General features: G+C 46.6%; 1 protein-coding gene across 3 annotated transcripts in view; it reads left to right on the forward strand.

The window, feature by feature from the left end:
• Positions 1-2,877: 2,877 nt before the first annotated feature.
• GRAMD1B (GRAM domain containing 1B) overlaps positions 2,878-24,442 on the forward strand; it is a 332,976-nt gene continuing 311,411 nt past the window's right edge. Inside the window, exons 1-2 of one of the 3 annotated variants that reach the window (XM_040431019.1) lie at positions 2,878-2,960; positions 4,910-5,464. In XM_040431019.1, coding sequence (XP_040286953.1) covers positions 5,103-5,464 — 362 coding nt within the window. In that variant the 5' untranslated portion in view covers positions 2,878-2,960; positions 4,910-5,102. Of the gene's footprint in view, positions 2,961-4,610; positions 4,633-4,909; positions 5,465-24,442 lie in introns of those variants that run through there. The other 2 variants (XM_040431028.1, XM_040431025.1) reach the window with 2 other exon arrangements.

A 24,442-nucleotide genomic window follows, 5' to 3' on the forward strand; every position in this document is an offset into this window, starting at 1 on the left:
TGTAACAGACATGCGTGCAGAAAACCGCCAGAGAGTTACAGTACCAGCAATCCACATAAAAAAGCCGCAGCGGAATTCCCCCATGGTTCAGGTTTTAAAATGAAAAATCTGCACCATAGGTCAATTTTTTGCTCTGGATTATTTCCACAGTATATGAAGGTACTGTAAAATGCTGCAGATTTGCCGCACAAAAATCTGCCATGGCAAATCTGCAGCATTTCATTTGCGTGTAAATGTACTGTAAGGCTATATGCACATGCCGTTGCAGTTTACACTGCACTTCCATACCAATCCATGTCATGAAAGGGTAGAGAACAGTGCAGCCCTGTGCTTTTCCCGCACCACTGTCTCTTACCTACTTGCACGATCCGTCCTAAGTGAGGGCCCACAACTGGACGACAGTCCCTGGTTAGCTAAGTGCAGAGGCCTAAACCAAAATGGGAAAAGAATAGGAAGACAAAGAGGAGAAACCAGGACCAGATCAGGATCCAAAATCGGATATAAATACACAGCAAAGTGAAATCGGGAGAAAACGTCAGAGGCAAAATCAGTAGAAAAGAAACAAGCAAAGATCAGTGATCCAGCGTAGCTAACAGACAGCTAGGTAGTGAGGCTGAGAAAACCAATCACAGGCCCCCATTTCCACCAGTTGTCTGTTTAAATAGCCCACCTCAGGAAGCACATGATGCTGGCACAGAGCCTGATTGGTCTGGCATCTTGACTTCCTGATAAGGCTACTTCCACACTAGCGTTCGGGGCTCCGCTTGTGAGCTCCGTTTGAAGGCTCTCACAAGCGGCCCCGAACGCATCCGTACTGCCCTAATGCATTCTGAGTGGACGCGGATCCGCTCAGAATGCATCAGTCTGGCAGCGTTCAGCCTCCGCTCCGCTCAGCAGGCGGACACCTGAAGGCAGCTTGCAGCGTTCGGGTGTCCGCCTGGCCATGCGGAGGCAAGCGGATCCGTCCAGACTTACAATGTAAGTCAATGGGGACGGATCCGTTTGAAGATGACACAATATGGCTCAATCTTCAAACGGATCCGTCCCCCATTGACTTTCAATGTAAAGTCTGGACGGATCCGTTCAGGCTACTTTCACACTTAGAATTTTTTTTAAACTATAATGCAGACGGATCCGTTCTGAACGGATCCAAACGTCTGCATTATAGGAGCGGATCCGTCTGTGTAGACATCAGACGGACCCGCTCTGAACGGTAGTGTGAAAGTAGCCTAAGTCAAGCAGTCCCACTGTCAGCGAGGCTGGTTGCCACAGCAACAGAGCAACGCCTGCATGGCCACCATATTGCAGCCAGATTCGGCATGGGAGCACAGACAGGTAAGTGTGTAACAATCCACATGTGTTACTTTCAAAATTTGCCGAAAATTTCCTCAGATCTCACCCTTTTGTATTGCAAAGGTTGAAACCTGCACTGTAATTACGCAAAAATGCTGCAGATTTCAAAACCCGCACTACAGGTTAATTTGCATGTGGAAAATTTCTGCACTGTGGACATCATCTACTTAGTTAGTACTTGTTATTACCCTGCGGATTCTCCACACAAAATTCTGCGCCTAATAAGGCACCATGTGCATGTACATTAAGGCTACATGCACACATTGCAAATTTTTGTGCAGAAAAAATGCACAGTACCAGCAAAGTGAACGAGACAAATCTGTGCATCCGTGGTGTTTCTGTCCGTGCCTCCGCACCGCAAAAAGATAGAACATGTTCTATTTTTTTTGCAGTGCAGACGGATCACGGACCCATTCAAGTTGAATGGGTCTGGATCTGTTGCGGTAGCCGCACGGTTGATGCCCATGCATTGAGGACCGCAAATTGCCATCCCCAATGCAAGAAACGGCCAAACAACGGCCGTGTGAATGAGCGCTTACAAAGGTACGCTAGTGTCCCAAGGACTTGATTCGGTGCTGAATTGTGGCCCTATACAACTTGCCGATTATACCGAGCTTTATTTTGCCTTAAACATGGTTTCTCGTGTGCTGACGAGGAACGTAGATTTATCATTTTCTGGATTGTAACATTAGAGGAAGAGCCCTCGTTATATATGATCATTGGTTTCTATGGGCACCGCAACCTTTTACCTCTGCAGTCACATTTTTCGACCAAATCTGCTTTTGACCTACGCTTTATAGATTCATATAAAATAATATAAAGATTCATTTTTTTGCCTGTTGAAATATTTGGTGTGGTATGACAGAAAACGTGAGCATGCAGTCTCTAATAAAAGAGGAAGGCCTCTTGCACACGAACGCTGTGCAATTTGCGGTCCCCAATGCACGGGCAACGTCTGTGCGGCAGCCGTCACGGATCGAGAACTATTCAACTTGACTGGGTCCGTGATCCGTCCGCACCGCAAAAAAATAGAACAAGTTCAATTTTTTTAGCGGTGTGAAGGCATGGACAGAAATGCCAAGGAAGCACTCCGGGGGGTTACAATCCATGCTTTCGTTCCGTATCTCCGTGATCGCGGACCCATTCAAGTGAACGTGTATTGCGGACCCGCCGTATGCGGGCCGGAATACGGCCACGGGCACACAACGTTCGTGTGCAAGAGGCTGAAGGTTGTAGATGGGATGGAGGAAGATCTCTGCTGCTCTCAGCTTCCGTGCGCTGTATACTATAAACGGTCAGCCCCAGAATAGACCCAGGAAGCTGCTCTCTGGAGTCATCTCGCCTGCCCAGGTTTCTCAGAATGAGGGGTTTCTATGGAGACTGGTTTCTTTGAGTTTCGTTTCGGAATTCCAGCACTAATGAATGTTGTGTTATGTTTTTTTTTTTTTTCTTCTCAGCCCTGGAATTCAAGTCCTTGAGTCCTTGGCTCCTCCAGGGATTGGACAGAGAAAGTTACAGGATATGAAGTCCTTTAGTTTACCTGTGACCAGAGAGAGCGCACCTGTGTAGACGCAGGCAGAGAAGGGCCAGGGTGCAGGCATGGACAGGTGAGCACACTGCTACAAAGAAAGCCTCATGCACACAACTGTATTTTCGGTCTACATCCGATCTGCATTTTTTGTAGAACGGATGCGGACCCATTAATTTCAATGGGATCGCAAAATTTGCCGACAGCACCCCATATGCTGTCTGCATCTGTATGTTCCGCGTCATCCGCAAAAAAAATAGAACATTTCCTATTGGGTGGGTTCACATCGCGTTTTTTCCCATCCGTTTAACATATGCAAAAAACGTATATGTTAAACGGATGTCTCGGACTGATGCCCTACAGTGGCATCCGTTCACCATTGAATTCTATTGTAAAAAAAAAAGCGTATACGTTTACTTACAGGACTGTGCAGTATACAAGAACGTGGTGTGTTGCGTTTTTGTATTTTTTTTTTTTTTGGGACGTATCCGTCAAACGGAGGCATAAAACATGATGTGAACCCACCCAGTCTTGTATGTTCTGCGGATAAGGATAGGACATTTTTTACAGGGTTTAAAAATTGGCAGAATGCAGACAGACGGGCTGCGCAGAACACTTATGGTCATGTGCATGAGGCCTGAGGGTACACTCGCACTATGCTGTCGTGGTACCGTTAAAACTGCAAAACTACATCAATGTGGTTGCGGATTTTACGGGAGAAGCATGTTCAAAAAAATATGTTCCACCTGTAAAATGTATTTTTTTATTTTATTCCTATGACTTCCCGCCACTCCACCGCTACTAGTTCTAGAGAGCAGGCCATCGCTGCAATTGAGTTTACTTAGCCAGTGATTTTAATAGGACTGCGAGGCATGCAGCTTTAAGGTAAATTTATTCATTTTTAGAAAGATTTATTTGTCTTGTGTCTGAGCTGGAAGACTCATGGATCATGTTGCAGATGAAAGGCGGCGGTGTGTTCAGCAGCAAAGCAGAAATAAAAAAAATAAAAAAAAACGCATTCTGATGGATGGGGATGAAAGAAAATATCAGAATAGAAATGGAGGAAAGTGGCAGAGCGCTGACGTTACATCAGAGCCGCTGCAGCACGATGAGTCGCCTTGATGTGTCTTAGCTATATATGGGTTTTAGTATTTTTTTTTTTTGGGGGGGGGGGGGGGGGGGGTGTTTCCCCTTGATTGATACTTCTAATTTCGTTCCCACTGCTTGTGGCGCTATCGTATCCCCCAGCCATAGCAATCACTCTCATTATACATCACCTCAATAAATCACCATATCGTCTGGCGGTTTTTGCTTGCTGGGCTACAATGTGTATGGGAATGAGCTGACGCTGACACAATGCTCATGATTGGGGAGACCTTAAAGGGAAGGCAGGAACCTTGAAGAAATGACATTCCACTGAGGAATAGTGTCTAAGTATCATTACAGATAGAAAGACACATGGGGTGGCATCGTAAGCCCTGGTTGTTTCTGTGTAGTGTGATTTGTGCCGCCCCTCACTAGGGGGAGTTCTAGTAGCAGTGGATCAGATCCCCTGTGAAGTGATGATATTTGATGCTGAGGTGCTGCCACCAGTCAGGTACAGACCAGGAAGACCGAGGCAGGCTTTCTCTTTAATTCCTTGTTCGTTTACCAACCTCTACTTGTTTCTTCTGGCTCTGCTTGGCATTTTGAGCCTTGCTGCCTGCTCCCTGGTTATTGTCCGTCCCTCTACGCTCCAGAACAATAGGCAGGTGTGTGAAGTTACTGCTTACCCAAGTTCCCTCCATTCTCTGCTGAGTTTTCCTGTGTCACCGTGTCTCGCCACACAGGAGCTTGGGTTACACTGGCAGCTGCTGCTTCTGCATTTGGTATCTGTTCCACAGAGACACAATCTACCCCCCTCCTCCTTTCCCATCTCTGTCACCACTTCTACGCCTTTAATATTTGTATCTCCAGCTCCTTTTCTTGTCTCTTCAGTTACGTGCCTGGTTTCCAACCTTTATTTTACTTCTCTTCTCTCGCCTTCAGGATCTCCTGAGGGGTCGATTACCGCTGAGCTACATGAAAAGCGCGCTTGCAGCCAGTACAGAGGAGCAGACTTGTGATCAGAGGAAGCTCGCAGCTGTGATAAGACTCTTCCTGTCACTCTTATAGTAGTGTTACCCGGAAACTTCTGTCATTGGCTCTCCGGATCTGGGTCAGCTTGGCCAGGAGCTCTACAATGCTGCCCGCTGAATTAAATGAGACCCTTCGGGTTCCAGAACTTCAGATCCCTCATCTAAGCGACAGCACCTCGGCCACTGACAACGGCAGGACCCCCAGCCAACGCCGCAGGCGGTTCAGAATGAGACGTTCAAAGTTGGCAAGAAACCGGGAAAATGCTGAGGCTTTGGACTGCTCGGGAAATCTGGAATACCTGCAGCTCCCGTCTATAGAGATTACTCCGTCCAGCGATGAGGACAGTGCCCTGTCTAACACTTCCACGCCTAGCACCTCTCCAAGGCGACATGGCCTCAGACTGAGAAGTTGGGGAAGTGCGAAGGAGAACAGTGAAATGGAAGTTGTGGGGAACAGTGGGAGCAGGTAAGTTCTGTTTAGGTACCGATAATTGCCTTACATGTTTGATTTGTGTATACCAGAGTGGGCACCCCTGGCGTACTCTTTCCATAGGGGACTGCTTGGCATGGTGCCTATTTATAGTCCTCTCTTGTGCCTTGTTACATGCATGGTCCAGCTGTGCTGCCTTAGCCTTTCTGTGGCTTCCCCCAAGGAGATCACAGGGAAATAACTCTCCTACTGAAGATGGTAATTTAGGTATTTTTGTTTCCATGGCAACAAGGCACCACTATCGCCAGTGTAATCCCATGGAAACACTGGGAAACTTTCTTGCATTGTGCTTTCTTTTTGGAGGGGGGTTGCCTGGCGCTATTCTCTATCACACAGGGAATGGTGGTGCTCCTGGAGTCTTACACACTGTCCTTTGAACCCACCTGAGACCATAATAAACAGGTCTTTCTTACCAATGTCTATGGAAGTTTTTATCCTCTGGTGTGGTTATATAAAGGTCAGACTGATGTGGCGAACCGCAGGGGCTACACGTTTCACGTGACATGTTCTCTTTGATCGTCAGTGGGGTCGCAGTGCAACACGTGACATTCTGCGATAGTTGCAAGAAAAGACACATGTGCCATGCAGCCCCAGCCTTAGGGTCCATTTACACGTTCACAAAATGGGTCCACATCCGTTCTGCAATTTTGCGGAACGGGTGCCGACCCATTCATTTTCAGTGGGGCCGCAAAAGACGCGGACAGCACACTGTGTGCAGTCCACATCCGCACTTCCGTTCCGCGGCCCCGCAAAAAAATAGAACATGTCCTATTCTTGTCCGCAGACACGGACAAGAAAAGGCATTTCTATTATAGTGCGGTCCGGAAAATGTGGAACGCACATGGCCGGTGTCCGTGTTTTGCGGATCCGCAATTTGCGGACTGCAAAACGGTTGCGGACATGTGAATGGACCCTTAAAGGGGTTGTCCAGAAAAACATGGCTGCTTTATTCCAGAAACAGCACCACCCCTGTCCATGGGTTGTGTCTGGTATAACTGCTCAGCTCCATTGAAGTGAATGGGGATGAGCTGCAATACCACATACAACCTGAGGAAAGTGCGGTGCTGTATTTGGAAGAAAACAGCCAAGTTTTTGTGATCATGGACATCCCCTTTAATGTGTGCAGGAAAGCATGCATGTCTAATCTTCCAGAGCACTCAATCCCATCATGCATCCGTGCTGATGCTGTCATGTTGTAATTATCTGTGATCTGCGTTAAATTTTATTAACTTAGTCCTCCAGTCTCTCTCGCCTACCTCCCAGGAACATCTCTCCCTACAGTACCATTGGACTATTTCGCAGTGTGTTTTTTTTCTACTAATTAGTGATGTAGCAGATATCTCCTTATGTGAGTATAGATGTGTCATCAGCGGCTATTAGTAGATGTCTATTTAATAGACGTATTAGACGGCATAGTGCGAATGGCAGCTCAGTCACATCACGCTTCTGTTAGCTGATACCGTTGCAATCTGTGTTTACACACATTCGGTGCCGGCTGCCAGGGATTTGAGGCTGCACTCGCCAGCCTTCAGGAGAAATACACTTGTGAACCTGACACTTCCTGCATTGGGTCATTTTCTGATTTCTTTTGCCTCGTGGAAAGCAAACTTCTAAAGCACTTGTTTAGAGAGAAACCAAGTTATATTACCTGGTGGCCAACTCTGGTGCACTATATCCCCCAATAGGTGGAGACTTACGGATAGCGTTCCCTCCTTAAAGGGGTTCTCCAGAATTTAAGAAAATGAAAATACTTAAATATTACTTTATTATAAATACACTGAACAAAAATATAAACGCAACACTTTCGGTTTTGCACCAATTTTGCATGAGCTGAACTCAAAGATCTGAAACATTTTCTACATACACAAAAGACCCATTACTCTCAAATATTGTTCACAAATCTGTCTGAATCTGTGTTAGTGAGCACTTCTCCTGTGCTCAGATAATCCAACCCACCTCACAGGTGTGGCATATCAAGGTGCTGATTAGACAGCATGAATATTGCACAGGTGTGCCTTAGACTGCCCACAATAAAAGTCCACTCTGAAATGTGCACAGTTTTGCCTTTTGGGGGGGTGCAGAAAACCAGTCAGTATCTGGTGTGGCCACCATTTGCCTCACGCAGTGCAACACATCTCCGTTGCATAGAGTTGATCAGGTTGTTGATTGTGGCCTGTGGAATGTAGAAAATGTTTCAGATCTTTGAGTTCAGCTCATGCAAAATGGGAGCAAAACCGAAAGTGTTGCGTTTTTATATTTTTGTTTAGTGTATATTTCCAAATACCTTTCATTAGTTCTAATGGCTTGTTTTGTCTAGGGAGCAATCATCAGGAGAAATAAAATGGCTGCTGTCCTATTAGTACACACGTAACTTGTCCTAATCGCGAAGGAGGACAAGTTACTTCAGAGCACTGAGGTAAAGAGCTGCCTCATTCTTCTCTCCTACTTGTCGGGGATTATGATCCTGAATACAGCTTATAAGAACTTCAGCTGAGTCTCTGTAGGAATGGAGTCCATGAGAAGACATGAGCTACATGGAGGGCGGACAGGACAGACTGTGGTAATAGACCCTCATGGGGGAGATATGTTTATAAGTGGAAGCACGTGGAGAGAGTTCCATTGTAACCTTTGCTTATATAGCCCCTCTCCTCTGTAGTTTTCAAACATATACTTTCTTGTTTTTTTTGTTCTGTTTCTTGTATTTAGATGCTAAACACTCTTTTAATGTAAAATAAAATTGGTAAAAGCTTTCTTAAAGACTTTTTCCGAGAATAGAATATTAATGATCTGTCCTCAGGATAGATTATCAATATCTGATCTGTGGCAGTCTGGCTACAGGCACCCCCACTGATCAGCTATTTGAAGATGCTCCAATGAACACTGGCCTATTCCTAGGGCAATGAAGTTACATTCATGGTCACATGAACTATGTTCAGCTCAAGTACATGGACCTGGGCTAGAATACCAAAGCACAGCCACTATACTACACTGCTCAAAAAAATAAAGGGAACACAAAAATAACACATCCTAGATCTGAATTAATTAAATATTCTTCTGAAATACTTTGTTCTTTACATAGTTGAATGTGCTGACAACAAAATCACACAAAAATAAAAAAATGGAAATCAAATTTTTCAACCCATGGAGGTCTGGATTTGGAGTCACACTCAAAATTTAAGTGGAAAAACACACTACAGGCTGATCCAACTTTGATGTAATGTCCTTAAAACAAGTCAAAATGAGGCTCAGTAGTGTATGTGTGTCCTCCACGTGCCTGTATGACCTCCCTACAACGCCTGTGCATGCTCCTGATGAGGTGGTAGACTGTCTCCTGAGGGATCACCTCCCAGACCTGGACTAAAGCATCTGCCAACTCCTGGACAGTCTGTGGTGCAATATGATGTTGGTGGATAGAGCGAGACATGATGTCCCAGATGTGCTCAATTGGATTCAGGTCTGGGGAACGGGCGGGCCAGTCCATAGCATCAATGCCTTTGTCTTGCAGGAACTGCTGACACACTCCAGCCACATGAGGTCTAGCATTGTCTTGCATTAGGAGGAACCCAGGGCCAACCGCACCAGCATATGGTCTCACAAGGGGTCTGAGGATCTCATCTCTGTACCTAATGGCAGTCAGGCCACCTCTGGCGAGCACATGGAGGGCTGTGCGGCCCTCCAAAGAAATGCCACCCCACACCATTACTGACCCAATGCCAAACCGGTCATGCTGGAGGATGTTGCAGGCAGCAGAACGTTCTCTACGGCGTCTCAAGACTCTGTCATGTCTGTCACATGTGCTCAGTGTGAACCTGCTTTCATCTGTGAAGAGCACAGGGCGCCAGTGGCGAATTTGCCAATCTTGGTGTTCTCTGGCAAATGCCAAACGTCCTGCACGGTGTTGGGCTGTAAGCACAACCCCCACCTGTGGACGTCGGGCCCTCATATCACCCTCATGGAGTCTGTTTCTGACCGTTTGAGCAGACACATGCACATTTGTGGCCTGCTGGAGGTCATTTTGCAGGGCTCTGGCAGTGCTCCTCCTGTTCCTCCTTGCACAAAGGCGGAGGTAGCGGTCCTGCTGCTGGGTTGTTGCCTTGCCACAGCTCGCATTGATGTGCCATCCTGGATACGCTGCACTACCTGAGCCACTTGTGTGGGTTGTAGACTCCGTCTCATGCTACCACTAGAGTGAAAGCACCGGCAGCATTCAAAAGTGACCAAAACATCAGCCAGGAAGCATAGGAACTGAGAAGTGGTCTGTGGTCACCACCTGCAGAACCACTCCTTTATTGGGGGTGTCTTGCTAATTGCCTATAATTTCCCCCTGTTGTCTATCCCATTTGCACAACAGCATGTGAAATTGTCACTCAGTGTTGCTTCCTAAGTGGACAGTTTGATTTCACAGAAGTGTGATTGACTTGGAGTTACATTGTGTTGTTAAAGTGTTCCCTTTATTTTTTTGAGCAGTGTATATACTGGTCAATGCTGACAAAAGGACTGTATTAGTTGCTGCTCAAAGATGTAAAATCTTGAGACCTCCAAGTGACGGCCACTTCTATTTTGCCACTAGAGCAGGTGATGCTGCTGAATGTGCTGCAGTAGAGCCATGGTGTCTATGTTTGTGTTTGAGCACCCATTACTTATTTTAATCCTGCTAATCTTACACACTTCAATACGTTTGTTTTCCGTCACTGTAGAGAAATACTGCCAGGTGGCAGATATTCACACAGTCCGCACAGAGCTAGCAGCAGCCGACGTTGGCTTAGATCTGGCATGTTTTGAGCCTGTGGCCACAGTATCAGCGGCATCACCAGTTCCTAAGCTGACCATAATAGAAGCATATCTGACCCTGGCAGTTTTTTTTATCTTCCACCACCCTTCTCCTCTGATGTTAACCCCTCCTCAGCACCTTGATCCAGCTCCCAGGTCCTGTCCAACACACAATCATAGTCCTCACACTCCCTGCCACTTTTATCAGACTGTGTTGTGTCATTATAGGCTCTTTGCCCCCCCCCTCCTGATTTCCTGCTCTGTATTTGCCGAGTGCACCTGTTGCTACTACTGCCCATACTGCCACCACCTACAGGTGCCACTACTACCAACATCAACACAGCTATGCAACATGGAGACACTCTTGACTTCTTAGGAAAAAATAAGATGCCCCACTAGGAAGGGCCATTGAAGACAGAGATGATGCAACCAAAAGGCTTCTCTGGGGTTGCAAGGAGGAGGAGCAGGTGAAATGCTGGGACTGCTGGCTCCAAGGAACTCGGAGGTGACCTCCATATCCTCCTGCTGTAACTCAGAGGAGGCATGCAGTCCACAATCTCATCCTGTTTGTCCTCAAAAATGATGTTGCTCCTTTTAGAAGCCAGGTAGAAATGTGGCCTACTGCTGCTACTATTGGCTGGATGGTCAATGCTGTTACTACCGACATTCTGACTCTGGGAGGATGAGGCGCAGGTTTGGCACACTTCCATTTTTCAAACATTTTATTATGAGGCCTATAAATGATAAGGCATGCGTTTTAAACAGTGCTAGCAAAATTGCCAGTGTTTTTTTTCTGTAATTTAAAGACAGAGGTGCAATTAAATGTCTCGAATCCCTCCCCTTTCACAATCACACTGCACATTGGTATAGACAATATAAAATGGTAATAATGCATTTTTTTTTTCAGTGAAACATGTTTGAACTACATGCTGTGCTGCAGTAATACCGGCCCTTCACTAAAACACTTTTGTGTGGCTGCAATTTTTTGCAGTCATGTGAAACCTCTTTTGAACTAGCCGCTGTGATCCAGTTGCCTTCAGTAACACAGTTATAATTTGCTTTACTGCATTTGCTGCTGTATCCATTCCACCCATTGTCTTGCAGCAATGTACAATATGTTCATTAATATGGCTGTAATGTATTAAGAGGCCCAGCTACAAGTAATAAGTAGAAACTGGTTTCTGCAAAAATGGGATATTTCCTCAATGCTTGCGAGAATGTAGAAATAATTTTTTCTAAATATTGAAAATAGATGTTACTGTACATAAAAAATCCTATACTCTGAGATGGACTGGCCATAGTCCCAACCAGGAAACTTCCCAGTGGGCTGATGCCCAGGCCCTCCTCATGGCGACTTGATGCCTCAGATGTTATTTACTGCTGGAAGCATCAGTTGTCCTCATCCTTTTTTTTTTTTTTTTTTCCACTTAAAGGGGTTGGTCCGGGTTCAGAGCTGAACACGGACATACCCTTATTTTCACCCAGGCAGCCCCCCTGAGGCTAGCATCGGAGCATCTTATGCTCCGATGCGCTCCCTTGCCCTGCGCTAGATCGCGCAGGGCATGGGCTCTTTTGTTTATCATAACACACTGCCTGGCGGAAGCTATCGACAGGCAGTGTGTCCAGTGACATCACCAGCTCTGATGGGCGGGTTTTAGCGCTGCCTAGCCGTTTTACTGGCTAGGGCAGCGCTAAAGTCCGCCCATCAGTGCCGGTGATGTCACAGGGCTTCCTGGCAGCCCCATGGAGAGCCCCGGTGCGTCACCGGAACTCCTAAAAATGCCTTTGCCCTGCGCAATTTAGCGCAGGGCAAAGGAGAGCATCGGAGCATGAATTGCTCCGATACTCAAGTCAGGGGGGCTGCCTGTGTGAAAATGGAAGTATGTCTGGTTTCAGCTCTGAACCCGGATAACCCCTTTAAATTTTGTATAGAGTTTTTTAAGAAATATGAAATTACAAACCGTAACGTAAGATTGTAATGGTCCATCACATAAGGACCATGCATTCAAGCCTTACATAGTAGGAACAAGAAAGGTACAAAAGAAAAAAAGGTATCATTTTCTGGCGAGTGTCCCAAAGTTGCCAACCAGGGGTGTTGCTAGGCAAGCCCCAATGAATATGGCCCAGTTCTTTAAGTCCCCTCCCTCCGCACCTTGCTGTACTTGCTATCCAACAGCACATACCTGTCATATTCACGGCCTCCCAGGTGACGTCTCCTCCGATATAGATCTTCTCTGTCATCATCTTCTCCATTTGGTCCGTACAACTTCTTTCAGCCGTGCCTCATCTCTGCAGAGTGTGACACACAGACATCTTAGCTTCCTCACATTTCTGCCATCATCTCCCAACCTGGAGTCCCCACAGTGTTATCCTGCTGCTCGCTGTGCTCCCCAATACCCCCAAATACTATCCTGAAGAAAAATTTGTGGCCCCATAGTAATAGTGCTCCTCAATGTCCCACCAATAGCAATTCCCTTCTAGAATGCCCTCATTAGTAATACTGCCCTCTACTAACAGAGATAGAAAATGACTTGGGTTAGCAGAGTTAGAAAATTACTTATCTCTGACCGGTATACCTTGGATGTCGGGGCTAATACGTATTAGTGCCGCTAAGGGCTCAATGCTGAGAACGTATAAAAGGGGAGGTAGGGGGCACCCCTACCTTGTCCCATTGTAAATCGGGAGAGAGGGGGAATGGGCATGCACCAACCGAATTACCGCTTTTGGGGAGGAGTACAGGCCCATCAGGGCAGCCATGAATGGGCCCTTAAATCCAAAATGATGCAGGGAACATAAAGTTCCAATTAAGGCGGTCGAACGCATTTTCTGTGTCTAAGCTGAGCATCCATTCCACCCTGTCAGCTACATCTATCAGGTCAATGGCTCGTCTGGTGTTGTCTCCTGCCTGGCGAAAGCGAACAAAGCCAACCTTATCTTTATGGACCAAGTTGGGCAGCCAGCAAGTCAGCCAGTTTGCTAGCAATTTAGTACATATCTTCAGGGCTGAGTTCAATAAGCTAATGGGTCTGTAGCTGGAGCAGTCAGCGGGGTACTTACCAGGTTTGGTAATAACCGTTATATAGGAACCCAACATGGTGTCGGGTATTTTCTCACCCTTTATAAATCTGTTAAATAGTTTGGCCATATGAGGTATCAATAAGTCTCCAAATGTCTTAAAATAAATATAAGATGGTCTGTCGGGGCCAGGCGACTTCACACTAGGTAAATCAGATATAGTCTCCTTAACCTCCTCAATGGTGATAGCTTGGTTAAGATGAGTCAGGGCCTCTGTAGTTAGGGTAGGTAGATAACATTCAGATAGAAACTCATCTAATAGTGCGTTTCGGGTTGTTTCATCTGCAGGGAGAGTAGAGGGAAGGGAGTATAGAGCTGAGTAATATGTGTGGAATAGGTTGGCTATAGAGGTTGGGTGGTGCTGAAACATGCCTCTGTGGTCTCGAATAGCGTGTGGAGTAGTAGCGGGCGTGCGTTCTTTAAGTTGTCGTGCCAGAAGGGTGTGTGGCATAGGCAAAGAAGCGCTGTCTAGTGTAGCAGATCAGCCCTTCCGTCGATGACAAAGCCAATGACCTGAGGCTAGTCCACAAATCAACTATTTGTCTCAGCGTTCGTGTTGTGGGGCGAGAGGCCAAAGACTGTTCTGCCATTTGAAGAGAACGCAGACACTTTCGGTATTGTGTCTCCCTATCTTTTTTCAGTTGAGAAGAAGGGGAAATGCATACTCCCCTAAAAAACGCTTTGTGCGCCTCCCAGCGGACTCCCGGCGAGGGTGCAGTAGGTGCATTCTCTATAAAGTACTGAGACGGTGAAAGTACAGGTCAATGAATTGGCCTAAAGGGTATGTCTCAGCGGGGCAGAGGGAAGAGCTAACTCCAGGCATGGTCCGACCATGTAAGTGGGCAAATTGACCAGGGATCTTAGGCCCATGACATTGCCAAATAAATAATCTATCCTGGTATGAGGAGGTGAGTAAAAAGTGTATTGGCATGCGGTGGGGTTACAGTCAGGTCCATAAATATTGGGATATTGACACAATTCGAACATTTTTGGCTCTATACACCACCACAATGAATTTGAAATGAAACTAACAAGATGTGCTTTAACTGCAGACTGTCAGCTTTAATATGAGAGTATTTACATCTAAATCAGGTGAACTGTGTAGGAATTACAACAGTGTGCATATGTGCCTCCCACTTGTTAAGGGACCAAAAGTAATGGGACATAATAATAATCATAAATCAAACTTTAACTTTTTAATACTTGGTTGCAAATCCTTTGCAGTCAATTACAGCCTGAGGTCTGGAACGCATAGACATCACCAGACACTGGGTTTCATCCCTGGTGATGCTCTGCCAGGTCTCTACTGCAACTGTCTTCAGTTCCTGCTTGTTCTTGGGGCATTTTTCCTTCAGTTTTGTCTTCGGCAAGTGAAATGCATGCTCAATCGGATTCAGGTCAGGTGATTGACTTGGCCATTGCAAAACATTCCACTTCTTTCCCTTAAAAAACTCTTTGGTTGCTTTTGCAGTATGCTTTGGGTCATTGTCCATCTGCACTGTGAAGCGCCGTCCAATGAGTTTTGAAGCATTTGGCTGAATATGAGCAGATAATATTGCCCGAAGCACTTCAAAATTCATCCTGCTGCTTTTGTCAGCAGTCACATCATCAATAAATACAAGAGAACCAGTTCCATTGGCAGCCATACATGCCCACGCCATGACATTACCACCACCATGCTTCACTGATGAGGTGGTATGCTTAGGATCATGAGCAGCATCTTTCCTTCTCCATACTCTTCTCTTCCCATCACTCTGGTACAAGTTGATCTTGGTCCCATCTGTGCATAGGATGTTGTTCCATAACTGTGAAGGCTTTTTTAGATGTCGTTTGGCAAACTCTAATCTGGCCTTCCTGTTTTTGAGCCTCCCCAGTGGTTTACATCTTGTGGAGAACCCTCTGTGTTCACTCTGGTGAAGTCTTCTCTTGATTGTTGACTTTGACACACATACGCCTACCTCCTGGAGAGTGTTCCTGATCTGGCTAACTGTTGTAAAGGTTTTTTTCTTCACCAGGGAAAGAATTCTTCGGTAATCCACCACAGTTGTTTTCCGTGGTCTTCCGGGTCTTTCGGTGTTGCTGAGCTCACCGGTGCGTTCCTTCTTTTTAAGAATGTTCCAAACAGTTGTTTTGGCCACACCTAATGTTTTTGCTATCTCTCTGTTGGGTTTGTTTTGTTTTTTTCAGCCTAACGATGGCTTGCTTCACTGATAGTGACAGCTCTTTGGATCTCATCTTAAGAGTTGACAGCAACAGATTCCAAATGCAAATAGCACACTTGAAATGAACTCTAGACCTTTTATCTGCTAATTGTAATTGGGATAATGAGGGAATAACACACACCTGGCCATGGAACAGCTGAGAAGCAAATTGTCCTATTACTTTTGGTCCCTTAACAAGTGGGAGGCACATATGCAAACTGTTGTAATTCCTACACCGTTCACCTGATTTGGATGTAAATACCTTCAAATTAAAGCTGACAGTCTGCAGTTAAAGCACATCTTGTGGTGGTGTATAGAGCCAAAAATGTTAGAATTGTGTCAATGTCCCAATATTTATCGACCTGGCAGTATCTACTCTCTAAAGGTCGTAGAGGGAGTGTGTGCGAATGAGCCTTCTGAAACCACAAGACGTTTACATTGGCTAGATGGGGATTGGGGATGTCGGAGGGGGGGTGGTGGTGGTGGTGGGCCTATCAAAACAGTCTGAGAAGGGGACAATAAAGTCTCCCCCTATCAGCTAAACCACGCCCGTATAGTAGAGAGGGTGGAGAGAAGAGAAGAAAGGAAAGTGAGTTGAACAGAGTTAGGGGCATAAACCGTGCAGAGCTGCAGACTCGCCCTTTGTAAGGTTCCCTGAAGGATGAGGTACCGTCCCAGGGGATCAACGTGTACTTTGTCGACCTGGAGTGGGTAGGATTTGGATATCAGGGCTCCCGCCGACTTGGAGCTGGCAGAAGCCGAGTATGTTCTTGGGAACCAATGCTTGGCGAATGCAAACGAGCCATCTGAGGTCAGGTGTGTCTACTGTAATAAAACAATATCCGCTTTGGATCTACGGATCTCCCGCAGGGTAATACATCTCTTAAGGTTGAAGTTGAGACCCTTTACATTTAAGGACATAATTTTAGCCATGGGGAGTGAGTGAGGAGGGGCCATACTGTTTAGAGCTAAAGGAGGCATAAATGAGGGTCCAAAGGTTAGATGCCAGGCTACTCCACATACAGTAGTATCTCTCAGAACACAACGTTGGTAGGGGACCATCACACAGCAGGGACATGGAGAGAGAAAGAGGTAGAGAAGCTAAATAAAGACTGTTGAAAATATTCAAGAAAACAATTTGCGACAATAAAGCCATAGTACAACTAAAACCCTTATGTCCGTGGAGTTCAGCTGGGAAGAAGCGGACAGAGCCACAAGTACAGTCAACCAGAGGTAGCTGAGCCAGGTACAATGAACCCACCGGGGGAAGGGTAACTGGGACCGCTCAACCGCGACTGAAGGCCGAAGGTCCAATCCCCCAGATCTCCACAGACAGAAGGAACCTAATGTAAACACCCCTGTAAAACATATGAACCTGTTCAAGGGAAAGACAGAAGAAGCGTTAGAGAAAGGGAAAAACTGCACTCTCCGTCAACTAAACCTTCCAGGTAATGTGTGCAGCTCAACATTCAGTGGCAGAAGGTTGGAGACGTCTTTTGTGGGGTCCCACTGTGGTCCAGGTTGCCGGGATCGGAGGGAGGGCTGTAGGAGAGTCCCAATCCGGTAGTTGCGGCGGAGTGATGGTTAGTCGGGCGCAGAAGTCCGAAAGGTCCTCAGGATGTTTTAGAACTACGATGGTGCCCTGCTTGCGTGCTGTGAGGCTGAAGGAGAAACCCCATCTGTATGGGATTGTATGCTTGCGGAGAACATCCAGTAGGGGTTTCAGGGCCCTTCTTTTCTGGAGAGTGATCCAGGAAAGATCTTGAAACAGAGATACTTTAGTCCCCATATAGTCTACGTTTTGGAGGGCTCGGGCTTTCGCCATTATGTCCTCTTTTAGACCAAAGTCGTTGACATAGCATATGATATCCTGTGGTGGCCCATCAAGTGATTTCTGTCACAAAGCTCTATGTGCATGGTCCATCAGAATGGGGTGTGCCGGGGAACGTCCCAGGACAGTGTTAAAGATTGTGAGGACGATGGGGCGGACGTCTTAGTCTCCCTGGGTCTCTGGTATGCCACACACTCGTATGTTATGACGACGACCCCTGTTATCAAGATCTTCAACATGGTTCGGAAGGTTGTATACTTAAAGTGAGTGGGTAGAGGAACGAGTCTGAAGAGTGCGTATCGCTGTCCGTGAATCATTATAGTTGCAGCGAGCCGAACCGCAGGGGAAACACGTGAGGTTACGGTGGGCCGATGGGGGTAGTAGTTCATTTACTCACAGTTAGCAGAGCCTCCATAAGTCGGCGTGCAGTGATGAGGAAGACAGCACTAAATCCTCTGGCGCACTCTTTATTGCAGGGAACACTAGCCAGATGGAAGTTGAGGTGCTCTTGATGGTATAGGTGTTTAAGGTGCTTTAGGTGTCTGGGCCCCTGTGTTCCTGATGCCAGCGCCGTAAGGTGCAAATGTTGAGTGTAGTAGTACAAATGATGAGGAGTCGGTTGTAATCCAACAGTTGAACATTTACTGACTCAATTGTCTTCAGGTAATCAGTACAGATACAGTTCATTTGTATGGCATGAGTGATGACTCAGAAATAGGTTCAGTATTATTCATTTTATCAGGTTTAGGCAATTGTCAGTTAGGGAGTTCTCTAGTACTTTAGCGTTACAGTCTAAGAATAATTAGATTTACTTTAAGTCCACTTTCTATAGCACTCAGGTACTAAATATACTGTTTTCTACTTATCTTGAGCTATCCAATAAGGGCGTTTCTCCCTCGTGGCAGGCAAACTCTCTGCGACATTATTTGAAGGATGCTCTCCTGAAGTATTCAGGTTCACTATATCCCGGAAGGCTTCTAGTGAATAAGGACAACTTGGCGCCTTGGTCATCCGGCTGTTTCCAGGAACTTGGAAAGTTGCTCTTGGTCACTTGTGCTTGTGAAGTCCATAGTCCAGACTCCGCTCTAACTTTCACTAGGCTTGCTTTATATTTAGACATAGACTTACTGTCCAGTGCTAAGCTGCTGTAACTACTCTTAGTTTGTCCTCTTCAAGATTGATCAGGTCCCGGAGGATAGAAATTGCAGCTACATAGTGGATAAGGCCTGTTTCTCTCCTCCATACACTTGCTTTCCTCTCTCACTACAATACACTATGCTGGAATGCACTGACCTAGACACACCCCATGCTATATAAATGAGTGGCTCCAGCACCACCTAGGGGTGAATAGGTGTAATGATAATGCCAGCCTGATAATAGGAAATACCATACATTGCAAATACACAGATATTTAAAGTGTCCCTTTTTACACACATATGTGGGACGCTGCATGGTCCTCCTCCAGTTGATGTAATCTGTGACTCACTGCTTGTACATCTTGCCGTACAGCTGCCAGGTCCTCTTTAAAGGCATCCTTTACTTCTGAGATGAGAGGCTTAAAATCGTGCTTGGTGGGCAATTGTGGGATATGGGACCATCAATTTGGGTGGGGATCAGTGACAAGACCCGGGCCACAAGAGTCCGATGAGGAGGTGGACCCTCACCTGGATGGGGAGCGAGATCGCCATAACTGAGGTAACCCAATATCAGATGGTGCAGAAACCTCCAGATTGGGCGAGGACTGTCCGTTTTGCGGTTTGAGGGGTCTGCCATGCATCTGTGGAAGTGGGGTTAATCTTCTAGAAGAGTAGGCGCTGTGGGAAGTGTCTGGTGAGACTGGCACTTTGGTGGTGGTTGACACAGTGGGGTTGTGGGCCTTTGGGGGCAACTCTAATGTTCAAGGGTGGGGTACCCCACCCATACAGCCTGCTTGTAACGATCCTTGTGGGGGAGCATTTGTGGGGACTCACCCGATAGAGGAGATCCAGAAGGGAGTCCGGGGGGGGGGGGGTTATATTGGAGGCAGTCCCCTGTGCTTGTAAAGGCAGGTCATCCACCATGTCTTCTGACCCCAGGGATCCTGCTATTGATCAGGCTCCATTTGCCCAGAGGGCTATGGGGTTGGCCCTGGAGTCTTATGGCCAGGTCTCCTCTATGTCCTGGCCTTGCAGGTCTGCAGGGCACTGTGGGCTTGGCAGTCCCCGATCTGGGGAGAGCGGTGGTGTGGTTGGACAAGGCGCTCTGGCGAGCGCAATGTGAGGAGACAGAGGAGGAGGTATCTCGTCCTCCAGCGCCTGTGCAGCATGAGACGCCGCCATCTTTGTCTGTGTGGTCTGTGGTCTTCTGGAGGTAGGAGTCCAGCGTGTGGGGGTGAGAGGCTCCTGCGGCCTCGGGCGCTGCTTTAGGGACCTTCCTCCACCTTCTTTTTTTTTTTCTTTCCCCATTTTGTTGCGGGGTGTCTGCAAATTCAGCTGGTCTGGAGCCTGGGAAGAGCGGAGCTCAGCTGTCACGCGTCCGGGTGCATCAGCTTCCAGGCACGCCCCCCGATGTCCTCATCTTAATTAACACTGATGCCTGTATCAGCACTACTTTGCCAAAGCCTGGCATAGAATGGCCGAGAGGGCAGAGGAGCGATGTCTTGGCTTTGTTACTGGCCTGTGCAGGCTTTTAGCAGAATGCATAGAGCGGGCGCAGGGCAAGAGCTAACAGAAGACATAGCCCCTCTGCCTGTGCCCACTTGACATAGCCAGTCTATGCCAGGCTTTAGGAGAGCAGCGCTGGTACAGGTAGGAGCAGTGCTGTTTAGGCCTGTACAGCGCTCAGTGCGGCTGCTGGGTAATCCATACTCCTGTACACATTGGTGTATGTGAGTATGGATTCTAAAGCGCAGTAGACGTCTGCACTTCATGTGCCTATTTTGCTAGTAAAACTTAAAAAAAAAAACATTTCATGGCATTTACCACAATTTTTAATAAGGCATATGTAAAGAACTAGGTATGTTTTTAAATCTTTAAATCTCACCCTTGTGACTAGTAGGTACTAGTTTACCATCTAGTTTCTGTACCATGGGAACACACACCCTAGGGCCAATTAGACATAAGCTAATTAATATACCGCTGTGTTAATGGACTGTGAGAATAATGTTCATGACTGTACTGTTGTGGCAGGAATACAGGTGTCACGAAAGGAACCCACTCTGGATTGCAAGGTCAGAGACCACTTTATTCCATGCTTTCCTCCATGGCACTGTATAGTCGTGGCCAAAAGTTTTGAGAATTACATAAATATTGGAAATTGGAAAAGTTGCTGCTTAAGTTTTTATAATAGCAATTTGCATATACTCCAGAATGTTATGAAGAGTGATCAGATGAATTGCATAGTCCTTCTTTGCCATGAAAAGTAACTTAATCCCAAAAAAACCTTTCCACTGCATTTCATTGCTGTCATTAAAGGACCTGCTGAGATCATTTCAGTAATCGTCTTGTTAACTCAGGTGAGAATGTTGACGAGCACAAGGCTGGAGATCATTGTCAGGCTGATTGGGTTAAAATGGCAGACTTGACATGTTAAAAGGAGGGTGATGCTTGAAATAATTGTTCTTCCATTGTTAACCATGGTGACCTGCAAAGAAACGCGTGCAGCCATCATTGTGTTGCATAAAAATGGCTTCACAGGCAAGGATATTGTGGCTACTAAGATTGCACCTCAATCAACAATTTATAGGATCATCAAGAACTTCAAGGAAAGGGATTCAATTCTTGTTAAGAAGGCTTCAGGGCGTCCAAGAAAGTCCAGCAAGCGCCAGGATCGTCTCCTAAAGAGGATTCAGCTGCGGGATCGGAGTGCCACCAGTGCAGAGCTTGCTCAGGAATGGCAGCAGGCAGGTGTGAGCGCATCTGCACGCACAGTGAGGCGAAGACTTTTGGAAGATGGCCTGGTGTCAAGAAGGGCAGCAAAGAAGCCACTTCTCTCCAAAAAAAACATCAGGGACAGATTGATATTCTGCAGAAAGTATGGTGAATGGACTGCTGAGGACTGGGGCAAAGTCATATTCTCCGATGAAACCTCTTTCCGATTGTTTGGGGCATCTGGAAAAAGGCTTGTCCGGAGAAGAAAAGGTGAGCGCTACCATCAGTCCTGTGTCATGCCAACAGTAAAGCATCCTGAGACCATTCATGTGTGGGGTTGCTTCTCATCCAAGGGAGTGGGCTCACTCACAATTTTGCCCAAAAACACAGCCATGAATAAAGAATGGTACCAAAACACCCTCCAACAGCAACTTCTTCCAACAATCCAACAACAGTTTGGTGAAGAACAATGCATTTTTCAGTACGATGGAGCACAGTGCCATAAGGCAAAAGTGATAACTAAGTGGCTCGGGGACCAAAACGTTGACATTTTGGGTCCATGGCCTGGAAACTCCCCAGATCTTAATCCCATTGAGAACTTGTGGTCAATCCTCAAGAGGTGGGTGGACAAACAAAAACCCACTATTTTTGACAAACTCCAAGAAGTGATTATGAAAGAATGGGTTGCTATCAGTCAGGAATTGGCCCAGAAGTTGATTGAGAGCATGCCCAGTCGAATTGCAGAGGTCCTGAAAAAGAAGGGCCAACACTGCAAATACTGACTCTTTGCATAAATGTCATGTAATTGTTGATAAAAGCCTTTGAAACGTATGAAGTGCGTGTAATTATATTTCACTAGATCACAGAAACAACTGAAACAAAGATCTAAAAGCAGTTTAGCAGCAAACATTGTGAAAACTAATATTTGTGTCATTCTCCAAACTTTTGGCCACGACTGTATATCGCATCTATAAAACCTTGCTCCTTTTACATTATTTTGCTAAGAAGAACATGCATGTAGATGAACAGCAAACAAACTGCAGTTATTACAACATCTCAATCTGATATCTATATGTGACTATTCAGTTCAAGACTGCGGGTAGGCCGAGAACCTGACAATAATCCTCTTTCCCCTCCCCAACCTGAGTTAACCATATCTCCTCCCAAAGAACCACGCATAACAACCTTAATGTTGGGTGATGATTGGCCACAGCTTTTACTCATTTACTCGTAACATAATGAACCAAGAACCTCGCCCCTTTAAACTTCTCCATGTATACTGACTGTCTCCAATTGCCAGCTGTGACTGTACATAATCAGGAAATCAACTCCGAACTGAAATTAGAAAGGGATATAAACAATGAAAGGAAGAAACATCAAAAATAAGTCCCGGCCATGCTACGCTGCATGAAGCGCAACCTCTGTCAAATGGGCCCCAGGCGGGCTGACACCGCAAAAGAAAGAGTCTTTATGCAGCTCCGCTAATGTAGGCGTAGGTTTCAAGGAAGGATTAGGGGATGGCGGTGGGGGAGGGGCAGACTGTAACTTGTCAAGAACGGCCTTAAGAACAATTGCAACTTCCGAACCCTTACTACCCGCCTCCCATGCCCCGTATACTGAAACTCTCCAGACGAAGAAGGTCCTGGAACCATGGGAGGGATCACAGATGTAGCTATTGACGAGATTGCCGCTGGAACCGGAGACGGACAGTCTGGAGGACAAACCAGGCTGGAGGCTCTGGAAGATCGGGAAGTCTCCCGCCTCTTGCGTCTTGACCGGGACCTTGGACCAGACTCTGCACATTCACCAGACGAAAAACATCCAAAGATGACTGTGAGCCCCAGGAATGTAGGAATGCAGGAATGTATGGGGCTCAGTAGGGGTGGAGAACAATATTGGTGGTGGAGTGGGGGGCTGTTCAGCAGCCGAGGAGGATCGGGTGTCGGCAGCCGAGGAGGATCCCTAATTGGTCGGGCATCATTTGTGCTCTGAGGCAGACTGGCCATAGTCCCGACCAGGAAGTTTTCCAGTGGACTGATGCCCAGGAAGTGCCCAAGCCCTCCTCGTGGCCGCCGCCCAGATACATGACGAATTGACCCCCGAGAGGTTTATTAACGCTGGGAGTGTTAGGTACTTATGTACCTGGTCGACAGCTGCAGATGCCCTCATGGATTCAACTGTATAGCTGTCCTCAAAAGCTGATTGACACTGGATGCTGTTTTCTAGTCTGTGATCTACAAGCAGGGGCGTAGCTATAGGGGGTGCAGAGGTAGCAGTCGCTACCGGGCCCAGGAGCCTGAGGGGGCCCAAAGACCCTTTTGCTGCATGTGAAGACAATGGTATTATAGAAAGTGCATGCTACTCAAGTTAAACCTCTGGCTAGAGGTAAGGGGTTAGGTCAAGAATTTGCCATGGGGGGGGGGGGGTGCCGGTTCAATTTTTTCCTCAGGCAGCACAAAGGCTATGTGCTTCCCTGCCCCTGGCCACAAAGCACTGAGATAAGGGGGCCCCAAGCTGAACTCTTGCACCAGGGCCCATGAGCCTTTAGCTACGCCCCTGTCTACAAGTACACCTAGATCCTTCTCAACAAGTGACTCTCCCAGTGTTACTGTGCCTATGACATATGTTGCATGCTGATTATATGATTAGGATTGGTTATGAATGCATTACTTATCCTGTTCAGATCCTAAGTTACATTCTGTGTTATACGCCACAGCTGTGCTCAGTGGGGGTCATTTATCAAAGACCGGCGTTTTACACTGGTCTTTGATAGACTCTGTGCTACCAGAGGATGCACCTCTTCATAAATTATCCTCCTGATGTCTGTGCGACTGGAGTGAAATCTACTCCAGGCCCTAGCAAGGAAGCAACTTTGCTACAAGAGTGCTCCAGACAGTTTGAGGGTCTAGAACCCACAAGGCCATGCGTTTGACTCAGACAGCAAGGTATTATGCACATTTATGGCAGAAAGACTTTACTGCTGTGGAAGGAAATATTGCTAAACCATCCCCCATATTCTAAGACAGATTGGCCACCCCTATCTAAAGTTTTGGCATCCCTCAGTCCAGAAATTGCAGATGGATTTAACAAGAACCTCATTGCATGACTGTGGTTCTGCTGAGAGACTTTACAGGAGTACTAAAACATCCATCATTGTCACTGCTATTGAGATAATGTTTCACTTTGATATACTTTGGAACTGTGCCTCGTTGCAACTTGTTGCTGTACC

Source organism: Bufo bufo, chromosome 1 (genome assembly GCF_905171765.1).
Source record: "Bufo bufo chromosome 1, aBufBuf1.1, whole genome shotgun sequence".
NCBI lineage: Eukaryota > Metazoa > Chordata > Amphibia > Anura > Bufonidae > Bufo > Bufo bufo.